A 24,885-nucleotide genomic window follows, 5' to 3' on the forward strand; every position below is an offset into this window, starting at 1 on the left:
CATTTTTTTCGAAAAATGATATCTACTCTTTGACAATTTTGATGAAAACAGAAATTTTTTGACAATTTTGGCAAGAATAGAATTTTTTGGACACTATTATGGCAAGAACAAGACTGTTTGACGATTTACACTTTTTGACTAACGGCAAATTTGGCAAAAAAAAAATGGTACCTACTTTTGTTTGGAAATTTCGGAATAAAAATAGTACTTTTTAAACAAATAAGACGAAAATCAATTTTTTAAATGTTTGGACTCAGAAAAAAGTAAATAAAGTCACAGACGTACAACTTTTGAGAATTAGCGTGCTCCCATTAGAGAAGTGACAAAAAAAATGCCTGCTTACTTATTCCATCTTGAATTAATTCTTCTTCACTCCTAATTTTAAATTAACCGCTCTCAATGCGTATCTCACGACACAACAACTGTAGGTACAAAAGGATGAAAAAAGAACATCAATTTAACCCCTCTTCTCGCGCCCACCCCTTTCTTTAATTTCCCTATCCGGAATTACACGACGCTCATTCTCAAGAAGGAAAAAAAAAGTTAATAAGTCGAGTGTCCGACACGTGAATATAATGGCACCTGCACGCAGGTAATGTACCACGCGGCCACCAATGGTTCAGTTGGCAGTACGACAACAGCAACAGCACCAGCACCAGTACTGGAGAAAGAGCAGGTATATTACACTTGTTGCTCTCTGGCGCTTCTCCTCCTTCATCCTTCTACCGCCACGCGAGTACGTAATAAATTTTAAAACCGTGTGTGCGAGTCTATTTTTCATTAAACGGTTTCCTTATTATATGAATTATTATTACAAGTACATATGAGTCTTGTTCGAAGTAAAAAAAAAATAAAATCGACCAGTTTTGTAAGGTAATTAGAAAGACACACACGTATAGGCTACCAATACCTACCTATATACTATACGTAGATAGACTTTCTAACACGAGGAAGATTAATTTGGTGCAGGAGCAGGGGCTAGTGGTGTTTTCGAATCACTCGTGTACTTTTTTGAATAACTATAAAAACACGCATCGAATAACCTTTAAAAAATCGAATTAGCTCGCTACGAGTGGTCGAAATCGACATTTTTTGCGGTTCCGTGTACATATAGGTAGTTTTGCACTGCGGTTGTCTCAAATTGTAGAACCTTCTCATAATGACTCAGCGATTCGAGTATTTGTATAATTTCGTCGTAGTAATATAGGTACCTATACACAAAATACACCAACTTGTTCGAACACCTGCGCTACTATAATATTATGAAATTAGCGTAAAAAAAATTCTGATTTGAATAAAACATTCTTTCGTCGCCATAAAAATGACCAGAATTATGATAGCGATCGCGATGACGTGATTTCACCTCAACTGGTCTTTACGATGTATTGTTTTCGTGTATTCTACCTTCGCATTTCCTCCATTTCCTCGATAGTATGGGTACCATCGTAATATCCGAAATTTCCCCCAAAAAAATATCTTCCTGCCACCGCAAAGCCATAGAGTATTATAAGTACATTGTCGTCGATGACGAGACCCGACGTATACCTATCAACTCTACGATACATAATTAATTCGTCATAAATAATTTACGACCAGTTAACCCCCATATAATACATGAACCGAACAAGTCGCAAGTTCCAAGTATACTCGAACAACGACTCGTTGCCGACGACAGACACATTTGAAACGTTGACACTTGAAACGTCAACGCTTCCAGCGACAAGACGCGTAATTTAATTATCATTTGAACGTTGTAAATTCAAAGATAAATACTTAATCACACAATTTGTCGAGCACAATTGATTATCTTCGTGACGCTTTGAAGCAATCGAGAAAGGTGCGAAGATTGAAGAAGAAAATTAATGAGATGAACGATCAATTATTTTTCGTCGAATGTAAAAATATTTGAAGCGAATTCTTTGGCGAAATCTAAATTGTATCTTATAAACAAAGCCATGGGGGTGGAGGAAACGGGATCTCTCGAATCGACTGATGATAGTTTCAAGCCTTTTTGGAGCTTTCTCCAGCAGATTTTCGAATTACCTAGTACCTAGACCTACCCAAAAGAACCAAAATAAAATTTAACATCTTTTCAACATAGTCGTCGTCGTCGTCGCAGTTCCTTTACAGGAGATAGTGCACATCTGATTATGTCTGTTTATATCAATCGGTTTGGAGAGTTGTGGGACCGAAACGATTTTGGGATTGGATTGGAATTTCAGTTTCGGAATCAAAATTTATTCATTTTGGGATTGGATTTGTTTCGGGATTCATTCTTCTAAATTTTCATTTCGGTTTTGGGATTCGTTTCGGGATTGAAAAAATTGTTTCAGTTCCTGGATGAATCGGTTCTGGTTTCAGGATTTCCATGTCAACCAATTTCAAGCCCACATTGACCAATGAACCCTATAAAGGGTCTAAAAAATGGGACGTTTTGACATGTGGAATCCAATGGTGTAATTAGTTTAACTTTGTAAATGCATATTTTGCTTAATTCGTTGAGTAATTTTTATTATAATCTGAATGAATGATGATAAATGATGTAAAATGACAATTTATCAAAATAAAAATTAAAATAGTGGGAAAAAGCCAAAAATTAAAATCCTAAAACCGAACCGATTTTGTTTCATTTCAGTTCTGGGATTGCATTTGGGTTCAAAATTATATTGGTTCCGGGATTTTTTCAGTTTTGGGATCAAGAAAAATAACGATTTTGGTTTTGGATTTGAATCGGGCTTCGATCAGTTCCAGTTTCAGGATTGTTTGGGGCCCACAGCTCTGGTTTCTAGCATATTTGATAGTTTCTTTCAGGATTTTGCAGGGAGAGTTAGCTGGCAAGTTTGTTGTCAGCAGCTCTGACCATCTTCTCCCTCTTGTCATTTTTCCTTGCATTTTCCCCTGTACCGCTAGCATGAGAATACCATTTTCTCGTATTTTGCGTGCAATATACTTCCATTTTCCTGTTTTTGACATCTTCTGCTAGTACTTTCCATTCTTCCCCTACTCTTGCTAGGACTTCTACATTGGTGATGAAGCAGGTATGGAAATACACCATTTTCGGTTATAGATTTCGTAGTTTTGACGGTGATGTGATTTTTTCATTTCAGTCGTATAATGAAATGGAATCAAAAAAATGGTGGGAAAATGTTTATTTTGTGTATTAAAATGAATATGAAGTAAAAAAATAACGTAAATTGGCGGTATTATGGCGTATTTCCATACCTGGTATTTAGTTCCTTAATGAAGCTAGTCCTTCCATGATATCTTCAGTAACCTTCAGTAGCACCACATCTCAAAAGCGAATCTTTCATTTTCACATTCCACGCTCATGGTCCATATTGCCCCGGAATACTTCCGAACAGTCCATAATAATTGTAGTGTTGCATAATTCTCTTTCTCACACTTGTATTCATCATTTGATTTCCAAGCACATTGATGAGATTATTGAATGCACTTTTTGCCATTCTGATCCTTGATTTGATCTCCTTTTGATCTCTACCATCATTATTTATCAGCACTCCAAGATATCTAAACTGATTTACGCTTTTAATTTCTTGTGTTCTGATGTTGATTCTCACCTCTTTATCTTCTCTTTTAGTAAATTTCATAACCGTGGTCTTACCTGTGTTTATTTTCATTCTGTATTTTAATACAGTGCTGTTTATTCGCTTGATCCTTACCATGCATTTGCGCTTCAGTTCCAGCAAGAATCACTTTGTCATCTGCGTAACTTATTTCATTGATTCTTTTGCCATTGATCATGAGTCCCATTCTCTCAATTCTTGCTTCTCTCTAGAGGTCTTATTTTTGAACAATTTTTAGTATCGATACTTATACATCGATATTTTCCCCCCAAGTATCGATAATATCGAATATCGATACTCTTCAATTGACTTCAATATCCACTTATTTTGCTCATAATTTATTACAAATTATAGGAATGAATAGCAGCCAAGCCAGACAAAACTCAGTAATGTAAATATAATTTTTTTCTTGACAGAAATTACATCATCACCGCCAAAAATTAATGCTCAAAAACAAATTACAAACCAAAAAAGGGTGGATAATGGCGATAAGAACGTAACAACAAAAACGTAAATATCAATACTCATTCGATACTACAGATTAGTATCGATACCCTTTGATACTGCTAAGTATCGATATTATCGATAAATATCGATACTCATAAGACCTCTACTTCTCTCATAATTTCCTCTGCATACAAGTTGAACAGCCTAGGTGATAGCAGGTATCCCTGCCTCACACCTCTTTTTATAGCACATCCATTCTCCGAGGCGAGTATACATTTCCAACTTTGGTGTTTTGCACTCTGTTCCCAGTACAGACTCCTTATTATTTGCAGGTCTTTGTCATCGACGTTGTACTTCTTTATCGATAAAGCATGCAATTATTTCCCTGTTAGCATTCAGTGATCTCTGAATGATCACTTTCAGTACCAAAATTTGAAAATCTACTAGAGGCTGTAAAATATCCATATGCGTGTTCTCCTCCCTTTCTCAAAAGTAGGTAGGTCTAGGTACCTACTTAAAAGTTTGAAAATTTGAAAAACCAGAAGATTGAAATTGTAAATGTGTTTTTTATCTCTTCCCACCCCCTCTCAGCCCTAAAATATTTTGAAATTTGCAATCAACCGACTTTTCCCTAGCACACATTGGTAATTTACAAAAAATTACCGGTAATTTACTAAGAATTGCTGGTACTGGTAATTTACCAAGAATTACCAGTAAATTACCAACCAAGAATTACCAGTAATTTACCAACCAAGAATTACCAGAAATTTACCAACTAAGACTTACGAGTAATTTACCAAAAAATACTGGCAATTTACCAACCAAGAATTACCAGAAATTTAATTTACCAAAAATTACCAGTAAATTACCAACCAAGAATTACCAGTAATTTACCAACGAAGAATTACCAGTAATTTACCAACCAAGAATTACCAGAAATTTACCAACCAAGAATTACCAGTAATTTACCAAAAAATACTGGTAATTTATCAAAAATCATTGATAATTTACTAAAAACTACCGGTACAATTACCAAAAAGCACCAGTAATTTATTTCAAAAAAATTATCAAAAGTTACCTGTAATCAGCTAAAGTTATGCGTTTTTTACCAAAAATTACAAGTAATTCACCAAAAATAACTAATTATTTTATTTACTGAAAATTACTATTAATTTACCAAAAAAAAATTATCAAAATTTACTGGCCAATTACCAAATCGGTAAAACTTTACGTTTTTTTAAAACAAAAATTACCAGTTATTCGCCAAAAATAACTATTGACTTGCAATTCGCGATTCCAATACTAGAAATTTTGAAAAATTTTGATTTTTGATTGCAAAAAAATTATTTTGGTAATATACCAAAAAAAAAATTATCAAAAGTTACTAGCTATTCACCAAAAACTTTACGTTTTTTTTTTAAACGAGTATTACAACCAGTTATTCGCCAAAAATAACTATTGATTTGCAATTCGCGATTCCAATACTAGAAATTTTGAAAAATTTTGATTTTTGATTGCAAAAAATTATTAAGGTAATATTAAAAAAATTAAAAGGATGAAATTTTTAAAAAAAGTCGGTAAAAAAAATCGACAAAAAATTTTCATCTCTTGACTCACGCGGGATTCGATCACCCGACCTCCGGCGCACCAATCTTCAACCTACACACCCTAACCACCCCATCTGTTTGTTGGGAAGGAGCCATTTTCGAGATATAAGGGTTTACAAATATTTCAGCTTATCCGTAACGTTGAAACACACTTAAACGTTCATATCTCGTAAACGGCTGAATCGATTTCGACCAAATTAAAAATTTCTCTAGTTCAGTATCACAGCAATATTTTGCCATCATCAGTTTCGACTCAAAGTTCGGAGCTTTTGAGTTCAGCGTGACACAAATTTATACATAAATTGATATATAAATAAATACATACATACATATGTATATATATAAACTTATCTCGTTTGGTGCCATACGTCTTATCGTGATCAGCACACTCCAAAACGTCAAGAAAACCCACCCCCACCCAAATCCCGAACCTTCATGACAAATACAATACCTTCACTTTTCGTGCGAAAAGTCGGTAAAAGATATTAGAATTTTAAACCTTCCTTAACCACCTGAAGTCCTGTTTTTTATTGTGAAGTTTTGTTGCACACATTGTATCATTGATTGTCTACCTATTTTTAAGGAAAAAAAAAACAGAAAAAAGGAAGAAGATACTTAACTATTGCAATTTTTTGAGCTTTGCTCAAAACCCCTATAAAAATCAAAGGTAGTGTCACAACTCAAATTTTCAATTATTTTCAAAAAATCCCTTCAACTTCTCACCGCATTCAATCCTCCCTCATCTAAAAGCAATTTTCGTACACTTCTCGGTTGCGTGCGTGGTTGAGGACGAACTAAAAAAATACCCACGAAAGGCGAATCAAATTAGGAGAAGAAAATAAATAATAATAAAACACGCTTAGATGGTATTTTTTGGTACTTTTTTTTCTCCTAATAACTACAGCAACCTGTTTGGTCGTCTATATATCGGTTATCTTTGTTCAACTACCTATTTTTTCGGCTTCTTGAAAAAAAAAAAATGGGTACAGGTTTCAGTGGCTCGGGCTGAGGCCCGGTGTACTAGCAGTGGCGCAGGCAGGCAGCCCGATAGAACAGGTGAATTACCAAAACGCCTTGTATCTTACGCGCGGTTGTCCGTTCGTGGCGATTTAAAAGATACGAAATGAAAACCGCGTCCTGACCCTAAAGAGGAGCAGGTGCAGCAGCCGCGACTGCGACTCGGCTGATTGGTGTCTGCGTGTGTAAAGTGTATGTGTTGTAACAACATCGAACACTATTACTATAGGTACACTACAGACAAAGAGCAACAAAACTTGTAAAGGTGAATGAGAGTGAGATGGAATGAAAGATGATGATAAGCGGACCCAATATATGAGAGAGAAAGAAAGACACGCAGAAGAGTCTGTAATGTTGTAAGTAGGTATTACATAGGTGTACCAGAGACCTGAGAGACCAGAGAGTCAGACGAGGAACAACGACCAACAAGAGAATGTGCAATACGCGCAGGTGCTAGAGACGGTTGTCGCCACGCGACCAACGACGTGCAAGGTTATGACCGTCGTGGAAATTATCTCTTTTTACTATCGTGATATATAGCCCGTTCTTATACGATCTTCTCTCTCATTCTTTTTATTTTTTCTAAATGGTAGCCTATCTTCCTGGTTCCATCAAGAAGTACCACCAATTTTTTTCGCTCGTCTTTTTTCCCTCCTTCATGAACCCTTTAATTCCAAACCTTAACCTGCAGTAGGAAAATCGAATTTTAAACAAATTCCGTATCAATTTGGATTAATAAGGATTTTTTTTTTCGGTTTCTGTCTCCTTGGAAAGTAATCCAACTATGAAGGCGGTGGCACTGTGGCAGGTACCGATGAATGATAATGAAAGACTCGATCGTTATGCGTATTTAAATCTGATAGGTACTTTTAATCGGTAATGTATCGGTAATGATTTCAAATTAGATTACCATTTAGTCTCGCGATGGCGATGGTAATTGGCGATATGCGGGTATACGGGTTTCATTCACTTCTTCTACGCTCAACTGAAGCTGTGGCTTCACATTACGAGCATAATCGGCCCAGTTTTATATTTTTAATTCGCCATATTCTAGCTGCAGGGTTTACCTTTCCTATGGTATGGTATTAGAGAGATTCTAAATGTCATGAAGTGTGTTTGATTTGAGAGAAAAAAGTGGTCATTAGTCACGTCGTCTTATTCAACCGTTCGTTCGTTCGATCTAAAAGGTGGTAATTTACCTTCTGAATTAATAGAGATCGGATGATAGATAGATTGGTACTTTATCTGTATCGAAATTGGTTGCTTATGATGGTGATTTTTTTACATAAGTGTCTTACGGTGTTATTAGAATCTATCGCAGGTTTTTTCTGCGGTATTAAATGAAGTGATACAATGTTGTGGGATGATTTTTGAAAAATTTTAATGCGTTTGTGGTTTTATGATTTGATAAGGTAGCTCGACTAAAATGATGAATGGAGGTGAATTGGGATGATTGGAGAGTGGGAGTGGAAGCAGATTGGTCAAACTGAGCTACTGGAGTTGAAATTAGGAATTTTCCATTTTTATTTCCATATTTTCACCTCTCATAACGTGAATTATTTCTGTTTGCTGCTCCTATATGTAAAACTACACAGATTTTAAAATTTTGAAATTTTGAAATTTTCGATTTAGGTTGGATTTTTTTTTGTTGACATATTATTTTTGGTTTTAAAAATGGCAATTTCTTTATTTTATCGAATAAATGATCTGTCTAGATTATCATGTTTTTTGTTTCGCCTACTCAGGCTTGCATCTAATTTTTCATACATCTGATCGTAATATCGAAGTATTTTATCATTTGTCACAGATTCGTTTCCTGAATTTATGAGGAGTCGTTTTTTTTTTGGCACACCAATGAGTTGATGAATTTTCCAATGGATCTGCAGTATCAATTTTTGACTCCGAACAGAGATTTTTTATACGAGCAGTTTATCAAGGTAAGAATATTGTATAACATTATTTCTCAGCCCTCAAGATGCTGCAGAAGTGATTATTTTAAAAATCGCACCCTTCTGGGTATTCTCTTGAGTCGCTTACTTTTTTCAAAGTAGGGGCCATGGAGATGAAGATATTCGAATACAGAATTCAATCATCTCTTGATGGAATCAAATATGTCTGACCATGGGCCTTGGCCTTTTTATCATTTTTTCAAATTGGAAAACGAGCCTGAAAAGTCATTAAGGAATCTTATTGAAAAAGTAATCAAGATGTTGTGGGGAGGAAGGGTTTGAGTTGTTGTCAGATTTTTTTTTGAAATACGAGTATAATATGAAAATCATGGAAAACGCAGACAAAACGTTGAAAACAAAATTTTCAAGTTCCAAAAACTCAAAGTTTAAAATTTTTAAAAGTTTTTCGAGTGTTTCGATTTTGAAAAAAAAACTATCAATCTTCGGTGGTCTGGTAGTCTTGAATATTATACATTAGAAAAGTTCAAAATCCATTTTCATCAAGTTCAGAAGTTCTCAAAATACGATTATTAGATTTTTCCTTTGAGATATGAAAACTGTGATTTATTTGCTTCAGATGATAAAATTAGAATTGAACATCTGATTCACGTGACATTCGCCATCAGTTTCGATCACCTAAACAGGAGACTTTTTTTTAAAGGTACCTGAAAAATTATTAAATTATGTCAAACTTCGAAGTTTTGCTGGTGGGGGGAGGGAACGGAGGAGAGAAGCGCTCGTACTCTACATATTACTTTTCAAGTAACCAAGTTACTGAAAGGAGCTGTTAGTCACTTTTTCAAAATTTGAGTTGCTTAAATTTCTTTTTTTTTAAAACAAATTTTTCAAAAATTTCATCCTTTTTTTAACAAGTCCTGCCTTTTGCTAAACTGGCCAAAGTCTTACTTTCTGTAGAAAGTACCAAAAAATCGTACATTTTGTTGAAACGGTCCTAGTAATTTTATATTTCTTGATAATTGCAGTTTTTTTTTTTTGCAAAAAATTCCTGTTTTCATTTTTATTCTTAAAATTTCTCAACCCTCGTTTTTTTCTCATAAAATTTCAAAAATTCTCACTTCTTAAGCGAAAAAAGAGAAAAGTTTCGCTTTTTTGGCAAATATTGCGAAAAAGTATCATTTTTTTCCAACATTGACAGAATGGTCTTGCTCTTTGCCAAAATTATCAGTTTAGCTTTTTGCCAAAAAATGGTAAAAAATTCTCGCTTTTTCAAAAATTGTCAAAAATCTTGTTTTTTTTGTTGAAAAATTGCTAAAAATTGTGTTGTTTTTTGGTTTTTCCCAGAAATTGCAGCGAACAATTTCTGCTTTGTAGCTTTTGAACAGTCTCGCTTTTTCACCTAAAACTACCAAAAAACACAAAGTTTTTTACTTATAAACTGCAAAAAAGCCTGGCTTTTCAAAAAAAAATTGCGAAAAAGTGTAACTTCTTAGCCCATAATTTCCAAAAATAGGCTATCTGGAATTGTAAGTTTTTTTTCTTTTCAACAAAAATTCTCTTTTTTTTAAACAAAATTTCTAAAAATTAACGTTCTTTAAAAATTGTACAAAATCTTATTTTTTTCCAAAAATTATCCAAAAGTCAAAGTTTTGCTTTTTTTCCATTTTTTTCCAGAAGTGGCAAAAATTATCTCTTTCTTGCGAACCCGAAAAATTTATGAAAAAGTTTTGAAATGGTTCCAATTTTTTAAAATTAAAAACCAAACCGATTTCAATTTGTAAGTGACGGTTTTTTGGGGAGGGGGGGATTTTTCACATTAATATGTTTTGCTCACGTTTTTGTGAATTTTTTTGGCTACTTTTTGGGTTACCAAGGTTACTTCTTTTCGGAAAAAATGAAATAAGTATGTGTCCTGGAAAGGTTACTCTTGGAGTTAATAATGTGAAATTTTTCTCAAGTTGTATTGAGACCATATTCAGCTATTATGGTTTATTGAAGAACGACTCTGAAGAATAATGAAAAATTTCCAAGATATAACATTTTTGAATACATACTTAAATTGCAAAAGCTGTTTATTTTTGAAAAGAATAGCAACTTCTTATAAATTGGTAGCCCTGTCAGAATTTAAAACTTTTTTTGATTTGATCACGTTATTTTTCATTTTATTTTTTGAGGGGGGGGGGGGGAGGGGACTAGAAAAACTTGAGAGACCGAATTTCATATACATATGTGTATTTAGGCACCGAACAACACATTAATTTGTGCATGTAATTTTATTTTTGGAATCACTGAATGTGATTTTTGTAGTTTTTTAAGTTCTTCAATCTTTACTTTTCTGTCAACTAGAAGCTGCCATTTATTGATTTTTAAACAAAACTCTTTTTTAAAATTACGATACTTTTTTTGAAAATTCGTTTTCCCTTCCCAGACACTAATATAATTTTGTTTGTGATTCATTTGTTAATATTGTTAATTCGGTATTTTTTTTGTTTCTTCATTTTTAGGATTGAATTAGATTTTTGTCCGGATCCTCGACGAGTATTTCTCATTTTTGGATTTTACCAGGATTGAACGTTTCATGTTTTGTTCGATTGTGTGCTAGTACTGCTGGTTCATTGTTCAAGCTTTTCGATGCTCTCGACGAGATATAATTTTATCAGTTAGTATGACTCATGGGTCTGCATTTTCGTACAAATGCGATTACCAGTAGAAAGTCTGCCTTATCTGTAATGATTTCGGCATTTCAAGTTATCTACCATGTTGTTCGAAGGAGAATCGTATGCGATGTGTCTAGAAATTGCGACCAATTCGTGTTTGAAATTCGTTCGCGAAGATTTTCGTTCGCTTATCAACTTGAAATTCGGGTTCGCGTTTTTAATTACAGTTTTTAAAGTAACGTGCTTTTTATTTTTTCGCCACAAGTGAAAATAGTCGTGTAGTGTTGGCCATATTGAACACTTCGAAGACCAAATTCATCATTTTTTCGGGTAAGTCGACCTTGAGTCGTGTTTTTCTTCATAGTTACGTTACATTAGTTACCGTGACATTAAAACCATTTCACAAAGGTTATAAACTAGAAAAATCCGCATCGAAGGCGACACTTATGAATTTTTATAAGGTAGTAGGTACAAGAAGTTTAAAAAATTCATGCAACTAGTACCTCGTCCACTTGACGAGAACTGCCCCTACAGACGCCATCGTGTACGATAAAGCCTACGAGTTTCTAAAAAATATATTAAATCTAGTTTTCTACCCTTTTTTCTAACTATAAATGACGGTCGAGTATGCAATTACATCACGCATGAAACCTTGGCATCGTCTCACACACTCTATATTAAATTGCATAGACTCAACAACACGAAACTCTTCACGAATGCATCGCTATAAATACTCGTATATCGTCGAAAATATTCTACGAAGAAGACGAATGCGTGCGAAAGGCAGGGTAAAAAAGATAGCTACCAGGTCGACGATTCGGCGACTCCTTCGGTATATTCTAATTCCTCATACATCCTTCGGGCTGTCCTGCGTGTTTTCATTCTCACACATCCTATACAGTTTCAATTCCAGGAGCCAGTAGTCGTCCTTTTTTGTGGTAGAAAAGAAAAAAAAGGTACTGTATAGGTAAATAAGAAGAAAAAACTATACCACAATTCCCACTGAAAAATTTTCCCATTGTGGCGAACAAATGTCTATTTTGGTACCTTTTTCGGGCACGAAAACGTTATTAATAATTTAAACGCGCGAAACAATATCCGAAAATCGATCCCCCTCATCGTGTTCCTATTAGACAATATAGATCTTCTATGTGTTCTTCTTTATAGTACCTATATAGGTAATGGTATAACGATATAATAATTCGATTTCGTTATTTATCAGATGGGGATGATGAGGGCGAGGAAAAGAAAGGTAAAACCGTTATGTGTATCGGTAAAAAGAACGTAGGTGTGAATAATCGCGCGCGCAAGGTGTATCTTTCTTTTGAAATTTTACCAGAAATCCTACTGTGTGTTCTTATACATCATATTGCTGCGTATTACAATGTTATGAAAAAAGGTACAATTTTTGGAGCTATTATTTTATTAATGGATTGCCTCTCTATTCGCTGGCTCTTGCGAGTTATAATTTTTCGACAGGTGGACTGCTCCAAGTATGGAGGTGAAAAGGGATTAGGTGATAAATGATCGACGATGAGGTGATAATGGAATTGGACGCGAATTCCAAACGGATCGTTATTGGTGGTACGTGAATTTTGAATGGATTTTGGAGCATATCGAAGGATTTAGATGTGAGAAGAAAGGGGGGGGGGTTTGAAGGTTCTAGTTGTCGGTATTAGGTAATTTTAAAGGTTTCATTTTATATGTTTTTTTTAGTGAAAATCAGATTGTGAAATTTTTCCATTTTTTTTGTTTTTTTTTGGTAAAAATTAGATTGTGACATTTTTTTCATTTTTTTTGGTGAAAATCAGATTGTGAAATTTTTCCAATTTTTTTGTTTTTTTTTTTGGGTAAAAATTAGATTGTGAAATTTTTTCATTTTTTTTTTTTTTGGTAGTTTGTTTGGATTTTTTGATTTTTTCCTTCAATATTTTGAAAAAAAATCAGCAAAATACTGAAATGTCTCAATTTTTGAACTTTTAAAATCATTTTCAATTTATTTTCAAAATTTTAACAATTTTTTTCAAAAAAAATATTTAGTCGGGGAGCCCACTTAAGGATAAATTGCACCCCCCCCCCCGGTCGATCCTCTGGGGCAACTTTATTCTTAAAGGAGGAGTCCTAAGGAACATTTCTAGCCCTTGTACTCAAAAAAAAAAGTGGCCCTACTTACAAAATGGCGGCCATTTTGATTGACAGGTAAGCCGAAATCGCAGATTTTGCGTTCCAACATTGGACTTGCACAAAATTTTTCAAATTGTACAAAGGTAGATCGAAAGATCAAGCAAAAATTTATTACCTGTCAACATTTCAAGTGCTGAAGTGCGTTTTTCGACTTTTGGTGAATTTTTGAAAATCAAATTTAGGTCAAAAATGAGGGAAAAATCTACAAAATTTCACCAAAATGGAGTTGGATAGCCGAAATTTACTCTGCAAACTAATTTCAATACGCTACTAAGCAACTACAGGGGAATTTCAAGTTGTTTTGGAGCATCCAGCGATTTTTTGAAAATTACTGGAACCTCCAGTAGATTTTTGAAACATTAAATTTCCTAAAAATTTCATCAAACTGGGATGGAGAGTCAAAATTCATTCTGCAAACTAATTTCAATACGCTACGAAGTCGTCTGCTGGTGGATTTCGAGTCGTTTTGGAGCCTCCAGCGACTTTTCGAGAGGTCATGTGGTGTTTTTTGGAAAATTGAAATTTCCAAAAAGTAGTTGGAAGCTTCAAAATCATTTAAAACCATTTGAAACCACCATGTAGTCGACTTCATATCGTATTGAAATTAGTTTGGGAAGTAAATTTCAGCTTGCCAACATGTTGCGGGAATTTAGGTTTCAAGGCGGCTCCAGTAATTTTCAAAAAGTTGCTGGAGACTCCAAAATGATTTGAACTCGCTTGAAGTCGTCTTCAGAGGATCTTCAAATTGGAGTGTAGAGTAAATTTCAGCTTTCCATCGCCATTTGATGAAATTTCGTGAAAATTTAAAGTTTCAAAAATCTGATGGAGGCTCCAGGAATTATCAAAAAGTCGCCGGAGGCTCCAAAACGACTTGAAATTCCCCTGCAGTACTTCGTATCGCATTGAAATTAGTTTGCAGAATAAATTTCAGCTTTCCAACTCCATTTTGGTGAAATTTTGTGGGAATTTCGAGTTTCAAAAATCTTCTGGAGGTTCCAGAACTGCTCAAAACGGTTTGAAACAGTTTCCAATCGATTTGGCATGTCGAAAATAGGGTGTATCCCAAATTTCAGCTTTCTTGGTCAATTTGGTAAAATTTGATTTTTCCCTCATTTTTGGCTTAAATTTTGATTTTCAAAAATTCACCAAAAATCGAAAAACGCACTTCAGCACTTGAAATGTTGACAGGTAATAAATTTTTGCTTGATCTTTCGATCTACCTTTGTACAATTTGAAAAATTTTGTGCAAGTCCTATGTTGGAACGCAAAATCTGCGATTTCGGATGACCTGTCAATCAAAATGGCCGCCATTTTGTAAGTAGGGCCCCTTTTTTTTGAGTACAAGGGCTAGAAATGTTCCTTAGGACTCCCCCTTCTGGAAAAAAGTTGCTCCGGAGGATCGACGGGGGGGGGGTGCAATTTATCCTTAAGTGGGCTCCCCGACTAATTGTAATTTTTTGCCACATTAGGTACCTATTTAATTTATTTTTAATCTCGAATTTTCTCTCATTTATCCAAAAAATCTCTTCGAAATGATTTCCTCGTTGCTCAAATTATACCAATCCAAAACCCCAGGTCACAATCATCTGCTCATTATTGCACCATCCACACAGTCCACATTGAGCCCAGGTGTAAAAAAAAAAAAGAAAAAAAAAGTCGTAAAATCTATCGATACACCCGAAGCGAAACTTCACACACCGCCGGACCCGTCCTCATCCAGGTCTCATCGTATACCTCACGACAAAAATTCCACCTAAACACTCCTAATCACCTGGTACGATCTCATGGAGAAGTCAGAAGAGGCGATCCGCGTGTCCATGTCCATCGATGACACACGGCGCGGCGTCGTCTTCGTCGTCGTCGGCCTCCTCAGAAGCGGCCATTTGTTCATCTCATCGAGAGGTACAAACATTTGGCAGGACGATTACACGGGCTATAGGTTTTTTTTTCTTTCTCTAATTTTACTTTAAATTGGTAAAATGGTCGTCGTAAAACCGGACTAGTTTTTTCTTGGGACCGCTTGCGTTCGCTAACACGTTATGTATTATTGCCTTTCGCGAATGATTCTTGAAAAAAAATTTTATGATGTTTACCTACGCTAGGTACGTATATGAGTTGGCTTTGGCTATATGAAGAATTATGTTCATTTTTCATCTATGTACTTATATCGAGTGGAGTAATTAAACGAGTACCTAAAGAAGACCTTGCTGTTATTAGGGTTAAAAAAAGATACCATAGTATACAGATGTCCTTTCGTGATAACTGATAACATTCGATAAAATTACTATCCGTACGCGATGACCGTCTTCTTCGCAATGTGCTTAGGTTTTGTCCGACGTTTATGTATGATTATTATTAAAATATCGATCGTATCAGCTCGACGTTCACCTTCGGAACATCATTCGCGAGCCATTGTTTACATATTTAGGTATTCATTGCGGGGTCTATATGGTTTGATGATTTTTAAGAAAAGGAGACTCGTACGTGTTGGATGACGAGCTATACGAGTATTTTTATGTGACCGATTTCGCAACGATGAATTTCGGAAAGCGTTGTATGAAATGAAATAAATCATCGCGAGCTACTTTCCTACCCTTCAGACTTGAGTTGTCGAAAAATTAGTGGAATTCATTCATCGTATTAGTTCAAAATTGAAAAAAAAAGGGTTGAAATAGTAGAGTTACTTAACGATGGTTGAGAATTACGAAAAAACCTTTTTCATTTTATTCATTTAGGTATATTTTGGTTGTTTTCGTGCCCCCTCTCCCCCAAAAGAATGTGTTGTTTTTTCATGAGACATTTTGTTTCCAGGGTGTGAAATTCGGTTTACCTGAAATTTTGAAGCAAAGAAATAAACTACTTACTTATAAGTAGGTAACTCATCACACAAAAAAATAATTATTTTTTATACCTTTTCAAATATTGATTTTCGAGAGCATTTGCTTTTCTATTTTCAATTTGAATTTTTCAAATAAAATCATTCGAATTCCATTGTATTTATTATGCCTCTTGGAATACTTATTTTTCCAGAACTTTTGCTCTCGCTTCGCTCGGCTCCGTTTGCTTTTTATTTTCAATTTTGAATTTTTCAAAAAAAAATCATGATTTGAATTTCAAAATTTTGAAGCAAAATAATAAGTTTTTGAAGAGTAACTCATGACACAAAAACGTTTTTTGTACCTCTTGAGATACTGATTTTCGAAAACTTTTGCCCTCGCTTCGCCAGAGCCGGCTTGTTCCTCTTTTCCGTAATTGAAAAATTCCAGACTTGAAAGAGAAATTGAAATTTTTATATTTCACGTCGTTTTATTTCGAAAACTTGATTTTTTCGCCAAATGTCGTCCAAATTTTCCAATAAATTTTTGTATACATACATATTTAAAAAAAATGTGTTAGCTATGTTGAAAAAAGTTCTTTATGCACCCCATGTCATTACATTATCAAGAATCTTGAAGGAGAAAATAAAATCAAAGATATATTTTCGACATTTGCTTGCTTGAAAAAAATCATGAGATGTTTGAAGATCGGCATTAGAAAAGGCGAAAAATTTGAATATAAAATTTTGCCTCACCCAACCTCTTCCTGCTGAAGTCCTGCTTTTTTGTTTTAGCGATGGTTTTATAATCATTGAATTTATTTAAAATTGTTGAAAACATAATATATATATATACTTACTATACTTACTCCACTGTAAAAAAATTACAAAACCCAAGCCAAAAAAAAAATAATAAAAAAATCTAAGGGGGATTAATAATATTTTTGAAAATAATGTTTTTTTTGAAAGGTTGTGAAAAAGTAGCGATTTTGAGTCAACAAGTTCCTATAGACACACTAGTTTTAGTTGTTTTCATTTTAGCCATGCATCTTTGTTTTAGTTATGTAGGGTAGGTATATTCATTTTATTTTTTTAATATTTTTTTTTGAAAAATTGTCAATATTTATTAGATAAGGCCTTTTCTTTCGGTCATTTTCGTCTTTTTTCTTTTTCTATTCAAGTTATTAATTCCTTAGTTTTTATTTATCTATCTATTTTAGTGGTGTTGATATATCGATATTTACTTCGATATATCGATATAAAAATATAAATATCGATAGTTCAACATCGATATTTTCAAGGAGAAAAATTGGAAAAATTGAAAAATTTCTGGTGGAAAACCCATTACTTGAACAAAAAATTAGGTACTTCAAATCTAGTGATTAATGAACTAATTTGGCTCCTTCTCCCTTCAGAGGGTAAAAACCTAGAAAATTTTATTTATGAATAAAAATTTCGAATTTCTTCCCAAAAATAAACTATTTAACATACTTATTACATTAAATTGCTGCAGTTTTTGTAATTTTATGGAAAATATCGATTTTTTTTGTATAAAAAAAAATCAAAATGTGAAAAAATACACATTTATTTTGAAGGTCCTTTTGTGTTAATTGTTTTCATTGAAGTTGTTTTGGTTGGTTGTTTTATTTTTAAATTGCAGTGTACAAACTATCACATTACTGTGGGATAGTCTGGAAGAAAATGAGAAATTTTCAAAAATTTGCTGCGAAGGACTTAATGCATCCTTTTTCAACATTTTCCCGCCAAAATGTAGGGTTTAGGGAGTACTTTGAAAGTGCTCCCTGAAAAAAACAAAAATTCCTCAATTTTCAGTTCGGTAAAGAAAAAAAAGTGTCCAGACTATTAGATTATTCACCCTTTTCCCTACTTTTCCTGACTAAATTGATCAATTTTGACTGAAAAATGTTTTCTCACAATACATATTACATATGTATCTTGAAAGCCGAATTTGTCAATTTTTTCTATGTTCAATAGGTATTAATGTTTCCCAAAGAAATTGATTTCCATAATTTTGGAAACTCCTGAACCCCTTTGTGGGTCACCCAAGAAGGCAAAATTCATGTCTAGACTAATATCAACTCAAAATATATATGTACATCATGTATCTATTGCAATTTCATTCAAAAGAAAAGCCTTTGATTTTTTTCACCCATTTTCGTCAAAGTCAGTTTTTCCCCATTTGGAAAAAATGCACTCAAATGTTTTTCGAATTAAATCAAAATAATCACTTTCTTTTTCAAAAAAAAAAATTGAGATAGCACCATAATTATAAGTATAGGTAGACTTATTTTTGCAGACGAAATTAAAAATTAAAAAACGTGGGAGTGGAAGTTTCGACATGGGGAGGGCGAAAAGGATGAAAAGGTTATCTTGGAGTATCTCTCTACAGATACAATGTCGTACATTTTCAAGCACATTCTAGATACACTCAGTCAGAGAATGAAGCTTATCTATTCGGGCCATCGAGTACTGGCGAAAAATACTGTAGTAATATTAGTTTTTTTTTTTTATTAAAAATAATAAAAAAGGTAAAAATACGACGAACCGCATCTAGGATAGATATTACTTTCGGTTAATGTGACATATTTTTTATGCTACATGTTGATGACTGGTCTTCGGTTCATTGAGATGGCAGTGGTGAGACGATGGCGGTGCATTCGAGGTACACGCCAGCAATAACTTACCGAAAAATGTTAAACGATATAAAGTGCTCGACCCGACGACCGCTTTCATTATGATTTTTTTTATTGCCGAATTGATACGCGTATAAATTCAACGCTGTCACCGTAAACGGCTCGTATACTTCTTAAGGCAGCCTTATTGATACGATCGCAGGTTCATCCGAACATGGGTTTGGCCATATGCGTATATATTCCCGGCTAAGGTAAGGTAAGGCTGCCTGTGCCAGCGTATCTGTGAAAACTTTAGAGATTTGGCTAAAAGACATCAACTTTTACGTACCTACTTCGTACTGTTCTGGGATGAGGTGATTTTGGGTAGAGATTTACTCGCATTTTCTAACCTAGGTAAAATATGGTTTTTAATGGATCTATATGTTAGATGGATGAACTCTGGTACCTGTACGAGTAAGGTGCTTCGGATGAGCCGGAGAATTTTTGGTCCAAGAGGCATATTCGTCTGCTATATTTGGGTATACGATACTGGCGGCCCATTAGCCAGCCTAGCCGCCCTCGCCCTGCAGTTAATGATACGACGAAAAGATTACCACATTTCGTGACCGTAATAACAGGTTTTCGGGTAAAAATTTTCATTTCCAAAAGCAGACAGTACGTGGCTACCGAGTAACGTTAATAATTACCGGTGCACGTTGCTGTTGTGTGTGGTGCTATCGTCCAACGTGCCGTCCATTTTCTATATACGTCTACGAATTTTACCTTCGAGACATTCTATATACGAGTAGCTGCGTTTTGCCTGCGTATCTATATAGCTCTCGTTATCCCCATCTCGTTTCGATTTTTTCCTTTCTTTTTTCCAAAAAAAAACCTAGGTTACCTTATTGTTGTATACGTAAGTAACCCCGCCGGTTAAATACTAATAGTAACGTCTGCTTCTGTGGCCTCATCGCATCAGAATGCGAGCTCTCTGGCTCGAATGCATAGCGAAAAATAATCATCTCAGCTCTTTTGTGATCGTCGAATTTTAGCTATGTTACGCGCGCAATTCGCGTTTCTTTTCTTAATGAAATTAAATACCATCATATACGCAAGTACCCCTTAGGCCGACAATGTCGCCGAGTATATTCGGTATTGATCACGCCAACGGCTACCAATCGTATAGCTTACAACCAGACTGATTTTAATTCCAAGGCTTAGGTGTGAGAACCTGCTACTGCTAATGAACTACCTGTATTGTGCACAACACCGCCGCTACCGCCGCAGAAGACGCCCCAATAGCCCGAGAACCTTTTGTTATTTTTCAACAGAATTCGATCAATGCTCGAATATTTGGGTCATAATGACGTATGGGTCTGTGAGTCTGTGCATCTCGCATTGTTGATGGTCCTTCCATCGAATCGATATCGAAACAATAAACGAGATCGAAGAAGAAGTTTTTATACGTCTATGAAAATGTGATTGCGTAAAACATAAAGCATGATGAGTTGTATATTTCTTCCCTCCCTCCCCTTCCCTCCCCCCACCACTTTCTTAATAAGCGATAATATTGACCCTTCGACTTCGGCAGTCCAAGTTGATTCTTGATTTTTGGACGTGAGTAAAAATTACAGCACAAAAAAGCATAGCAGGATAAAATTGATTATTGGCCTCATTCTGGGATATTGAACACAATGTCCAACTCTGACAGTTTCCTGTCGATTTTTTTTTCAAACTTGCAGGGATGTTGAACGCTATCTGGGACTGTTCGTTGAAATGTTTAAAAATTTCTTCAAGCTTATCATATGTTCTGGGCAAAACTTGGGTATACATTTTCAGCTTTTAAGCGGCATTTTTGGTCACTTCACTTCTTTCAGACACCATATTATTGTGTATTTTTTCTGAATTTTTTATACAGGGTGTCCGGTAAGTGGATGGCAATACTTCAAATTTGGATACAACTGAGTACGACTAAGAAAAAAGGTTATGTGAAGGTGTGTGGCCTATCTTCAAAATTGTAGGGGCAAAATACGTGTTCAAAATCCGAGAGCCAAAATCCAATTTTGACTATGAGGGTAGTAGGTACCTTGAAAAATGAACAAAATCACCTATCACGACTTTTTGCCTAACTTACAAATTGAAGGGGTTACGAATGACTTTCAATTTGAAAAAATCGCGACGAAAAAAATAAATTCAGAAATGAATACTACTACGAGTGCTTCGAAAAATAAACAAATTTTGTTACGATCATTTTTTTTTTCTTACTCCAAAATTTTAAAAGTTTTTGAAGCTCTACAATTTTCGATTTGCTAAAAATTTCATTAAATTTGCAATTTTTGAGCTTCAAAAAACTTTTTAAATTTTAGAGTAAGGAAATAACATGAACACCTTTACCAATTTCATTTTTCGTTTTTCAGATTTTTAAACGTCTTTTAGCGTGTTCAATGCAAGTTTTGTCATAGGTACTTTTTTTTATCAAGTTTTATTGATTCTTTGAAAATTTCTTCTGAAAAGAAAAGAATAACATTTTTGATATTCGGTCCAACGCATTAAAACAGTGTTTCTACCCAAACTTTTTCAACGGATTTAAAAAAAATAAAAATCAATTGTGTTCTTTGAAAATTATTTATATCAGCAGAAAAAAATGTGTTTCTGCCCAAACGAAGCAAAATTCATAGAAAATCTTCATAATTTTCCATTTGCGAAATGGGAGGTTCTAAAAAGTTGGCAAATTGGGACCTTCGTGATGAATGTTTCTAAAATTTTACATACAAAGGAGAGATATGAATTGAGAAATATGTATGCTTACTTCGATTTCTCAGGACAACAGATGTTTCAAAAAAAAAAATTGAGTATAAATTGAAAAAGCTGATTTCAAAATGTGCTGAGGTCGAATTGATGTAGAATCACCCCCCCCCCCCTACTAGACACGTTTCAAAACAAAAAAGTGATGATGAAAAAAATCGTAAAAACTCTAGAAAATTAAGAAAAAATATTCAAAAATCGACAACAGAAAATTTCCGCATTATTTCATCCAATTTTGAACAGATAATTTAGTACGTACTACGTAGCTCTCTCTCAATTCTCAATACTTTTTCCATTTTTTGACAAATTCACAATATTTTGCCAATTTTGGGTAAACTTTTCAGTTAATACTGTTTTTCTGTCACTATTGGGATTTTTGTAGTAATTCTCTGAAATTTTTTAGGAATTACTTCTCAAAACACAAATTTGTTTTCTTTTTCAAAATTGAAATTTCTAAAAAATACATCATTTAACTTTCAAAGTTTTAAAGTGAAAAATAAACTTTTCGCATAAAAAGTGTTGTTTTTATGCCTCTTGAAATACAAATTTTCAAGAGCTTTTGCCTTCATTTGGGTTTGCTATTTTTTCTTTTTCAAAATTAACATCTTGAAAAAAAATCTTCTGAATTCTAAAATTTTGAAAGCCAAAAAATGAACTCTTTTCTGAAAAAAATCGTTTGTTGTTCTCTCAAAATTTTAAATTTAGGTACCAAAAATTATCACACTCACATTGCTGAGACTTTTCCTCTTTTTTTTTTTGAAGAATCAACTTCCTAAAACATGTATGATTTTTAAGTCTCTCGAAATCAAATTTTCAAAAAATTTCGATTTTCTTATTCGCTCGGGTTAATTTGTTTTTTGTTTTAAGATTAAAAAATTCACGTTTGGGCCCCCAAAAATCCAAAACAGGAAATGAAAATGTTGACAAGTCATATGAATAGGTATATGATATCAATCAGCAAATTTTCAGTCAAACCCCCTCCCCCCTTCCTCTCAAAAACCTCTGTAATAGTTTCGTCCCTATACAGAGCTCTTTATTATGGTCTTAACTTGAATGCAAATACATAATATTATTAAATTTTCAAACTATTCGACTCACCGGTATGTAAAAATAGATGATTCTTCAAGTTGGTATGTTTACTAAAACCTCTATTACAAACGTGACATTTGAAAGGCCACGAACCGTTATGCACATACATATGTGATTTGAGATCTCCTGGTGTGGGGAATGACTTTGAACAGAGATTGCATTTATGTGGTTTTTCCTGCAAAAAGAGAAAAAAAAATCAAGAATAAAAATAAACATTAAATATGTAGCTCGTTCGCGATAGTATCGCAAGAAAATGTGAGGAAAAAAATCACGTCGAAATTCCTCGCATAAAGGTGTAATATATTAATCGAAGTGCCAGCGGAAGGTGCGTAAGTAAGGAGGTAGTATCATTACACTATACGCTAGCCAATGGAAACTCTTCTTTATATTTAGATAATAAAAAAAAGAAGAAGAAGAACTGGCCAACAATTAATAACTAACAAATGTGTATATATAGTACACACAGGTACATCTACATATAAGACTATGGCCAAAACGTTGGCTATTGAGGGAAGGGGGGGTAAAGAAGTATGTAGCGTAAATTATACTACATACATGTTCAATGTTCACGTATGTATGCGATCATATGTTCGAATGAATACCTACCTACTACTAGTCCGCGATGGTCTTGGTATAGTCTTATACTAGTAAGTCTTAAGGAGACCATGTAATAAAAACAGTTAGATCATGTTAACGCATTCCTGAAACGCACCGTTTGAGAACCGTCAAAACGACGTTATCTATTTTACTTTATGATTATCATAAACATTATCATTACTATTATAATCGTCATTATAATTTCACAACAAGTTCCCATAACGTGATAGAGGTATAGTAGACGGTTTTTGTTATGTTATCGCTGTCAACAAATACCCTACCTATAGACATGCTACTTGTGTGCGCATCCATTATTAGTAATTTTTTTTCCTTTTTTTCTTTTTCTTTTTTCTCGACTCGAAAATGAGAAAAATTTTTAAATACAGGTTAAAAACTAAGACGCGATGGTTATTAGTATAGTGTGCGTGATTTTTTTTCCATTAATGCGCGGTTTTTATTTTTCAGGATTTAGGTAAAGTGGTTGTTGAGTAGGTACGAGTGAGCAGAAGCGTCGATTACGAGGTTCGCTAATTGAGAGACACGACAATGTTGTGAAATCGTTTTGATAAGCTTGAGCTGCAGGTTGAAGTTTCACGGTTGTTGGGTTTGGATATAGGATGAGATTTGGTGTATGGATTGAAGTGATTTTTTGGCCATTTGAGGGGGTGAGAATGCTTATTTTTATAGGGGTTTTTGAGTTGGACGATTTTGATCAAAATTTCAGATTTTGATCATTTTTATCGATGTGATTTTTTAATGTGAATAATTTGGTTGGATTGTACGATCTCAACTTGGAGTACGTTCAGAATAATCTTTCGTTGTTTGGAGGTCAACAAACTATGACGAATGACGCAAACCGGACATTTTTTCGATTTTTTTTGGCTGAGATTTGGGGCTTCAAAGTTCTCCAAATTGACAGAAAATGGAAAATTTCAGTTGCAAATAACTCTGGTTGTACGTGGTATAGAATTTTGAACTTTTTTTCAAATTGTAGTACTTTGAGGGGGTAATTGTCGAATGATGTCAAAATCAGTGTTGCCACTTTCAAAAACCTAAAAAAATCGATTAAAAAACTTATAATTCAAATATAACCACGATGTCCGCGAGTTAAAATTCTGAAAAAATTCTCAGTTTTAGTCCTTTTTATGTAGAATAACATATCAAAAAATTGGACCGATATTATTTTTCATTTTCTGCAAAAATACTACCGGAAACCTAAAACATGAAAATTTTTGCATTTTTGAGATATTTTTACCAATTTGTAGACGAACATGTGAAAAAATCCCCCCTCCCCCTTCACTGGAAAGGGAACCCAACACCATGATGGAGATATTTTTTTCATTTCCACCCACTTACAGCTTTCTCATCCCAGCCAAGTCAATGAACACATGATGGATATCAAACGCATAAGTAAAAGAAAAGGGCAGTACGAAAGAAACAGCCTACCAAGTAGTAACTACCAGGAAACAATCATAACGTCAAGAGATCGGTATCGGTAGTAGCTGGCCAGAAGCGAAACGAAGTGCAGGGTGACGACGATCTC

General features: G+C 34.3%; 1 protein-coding gene across 1 annotated transcript in view; it reads right to left on the reverse strand.

The window, feature by feature from the left end:
* The window catches only part of LOC135838361 (zinc finger and SCAN domain-containing protein 2-like), a 196,232-nt gene that overhangs the window by 39,742 nt on the left and 131,605 nt on the right, over positions 1-24,885 (reverse strand). The window contains exon 6 of the mRNA XM_065353954.1: positions 22,755-22,920. Coding sequence (XP_065210026.1) covers positions 22,755-22,920 — 166 coding nt within the window. The remainder of the gene's footprint in view (positions 1-22,754; positions 22,921-24,885) is intronic.

This window comes from Planococcus citri, chromosome 3 (genome assembly GCF_950023065.1).
Source record: "Planococcus citri chromosome 3, ihPlaCitr1.1, whole genome shotgun sequence".
NCBI lineage: Eukaryota > Metazoa > Arthropoda > Insecta > Hemiptera > Pseudococcidae > Planococcus > Planococcus citri.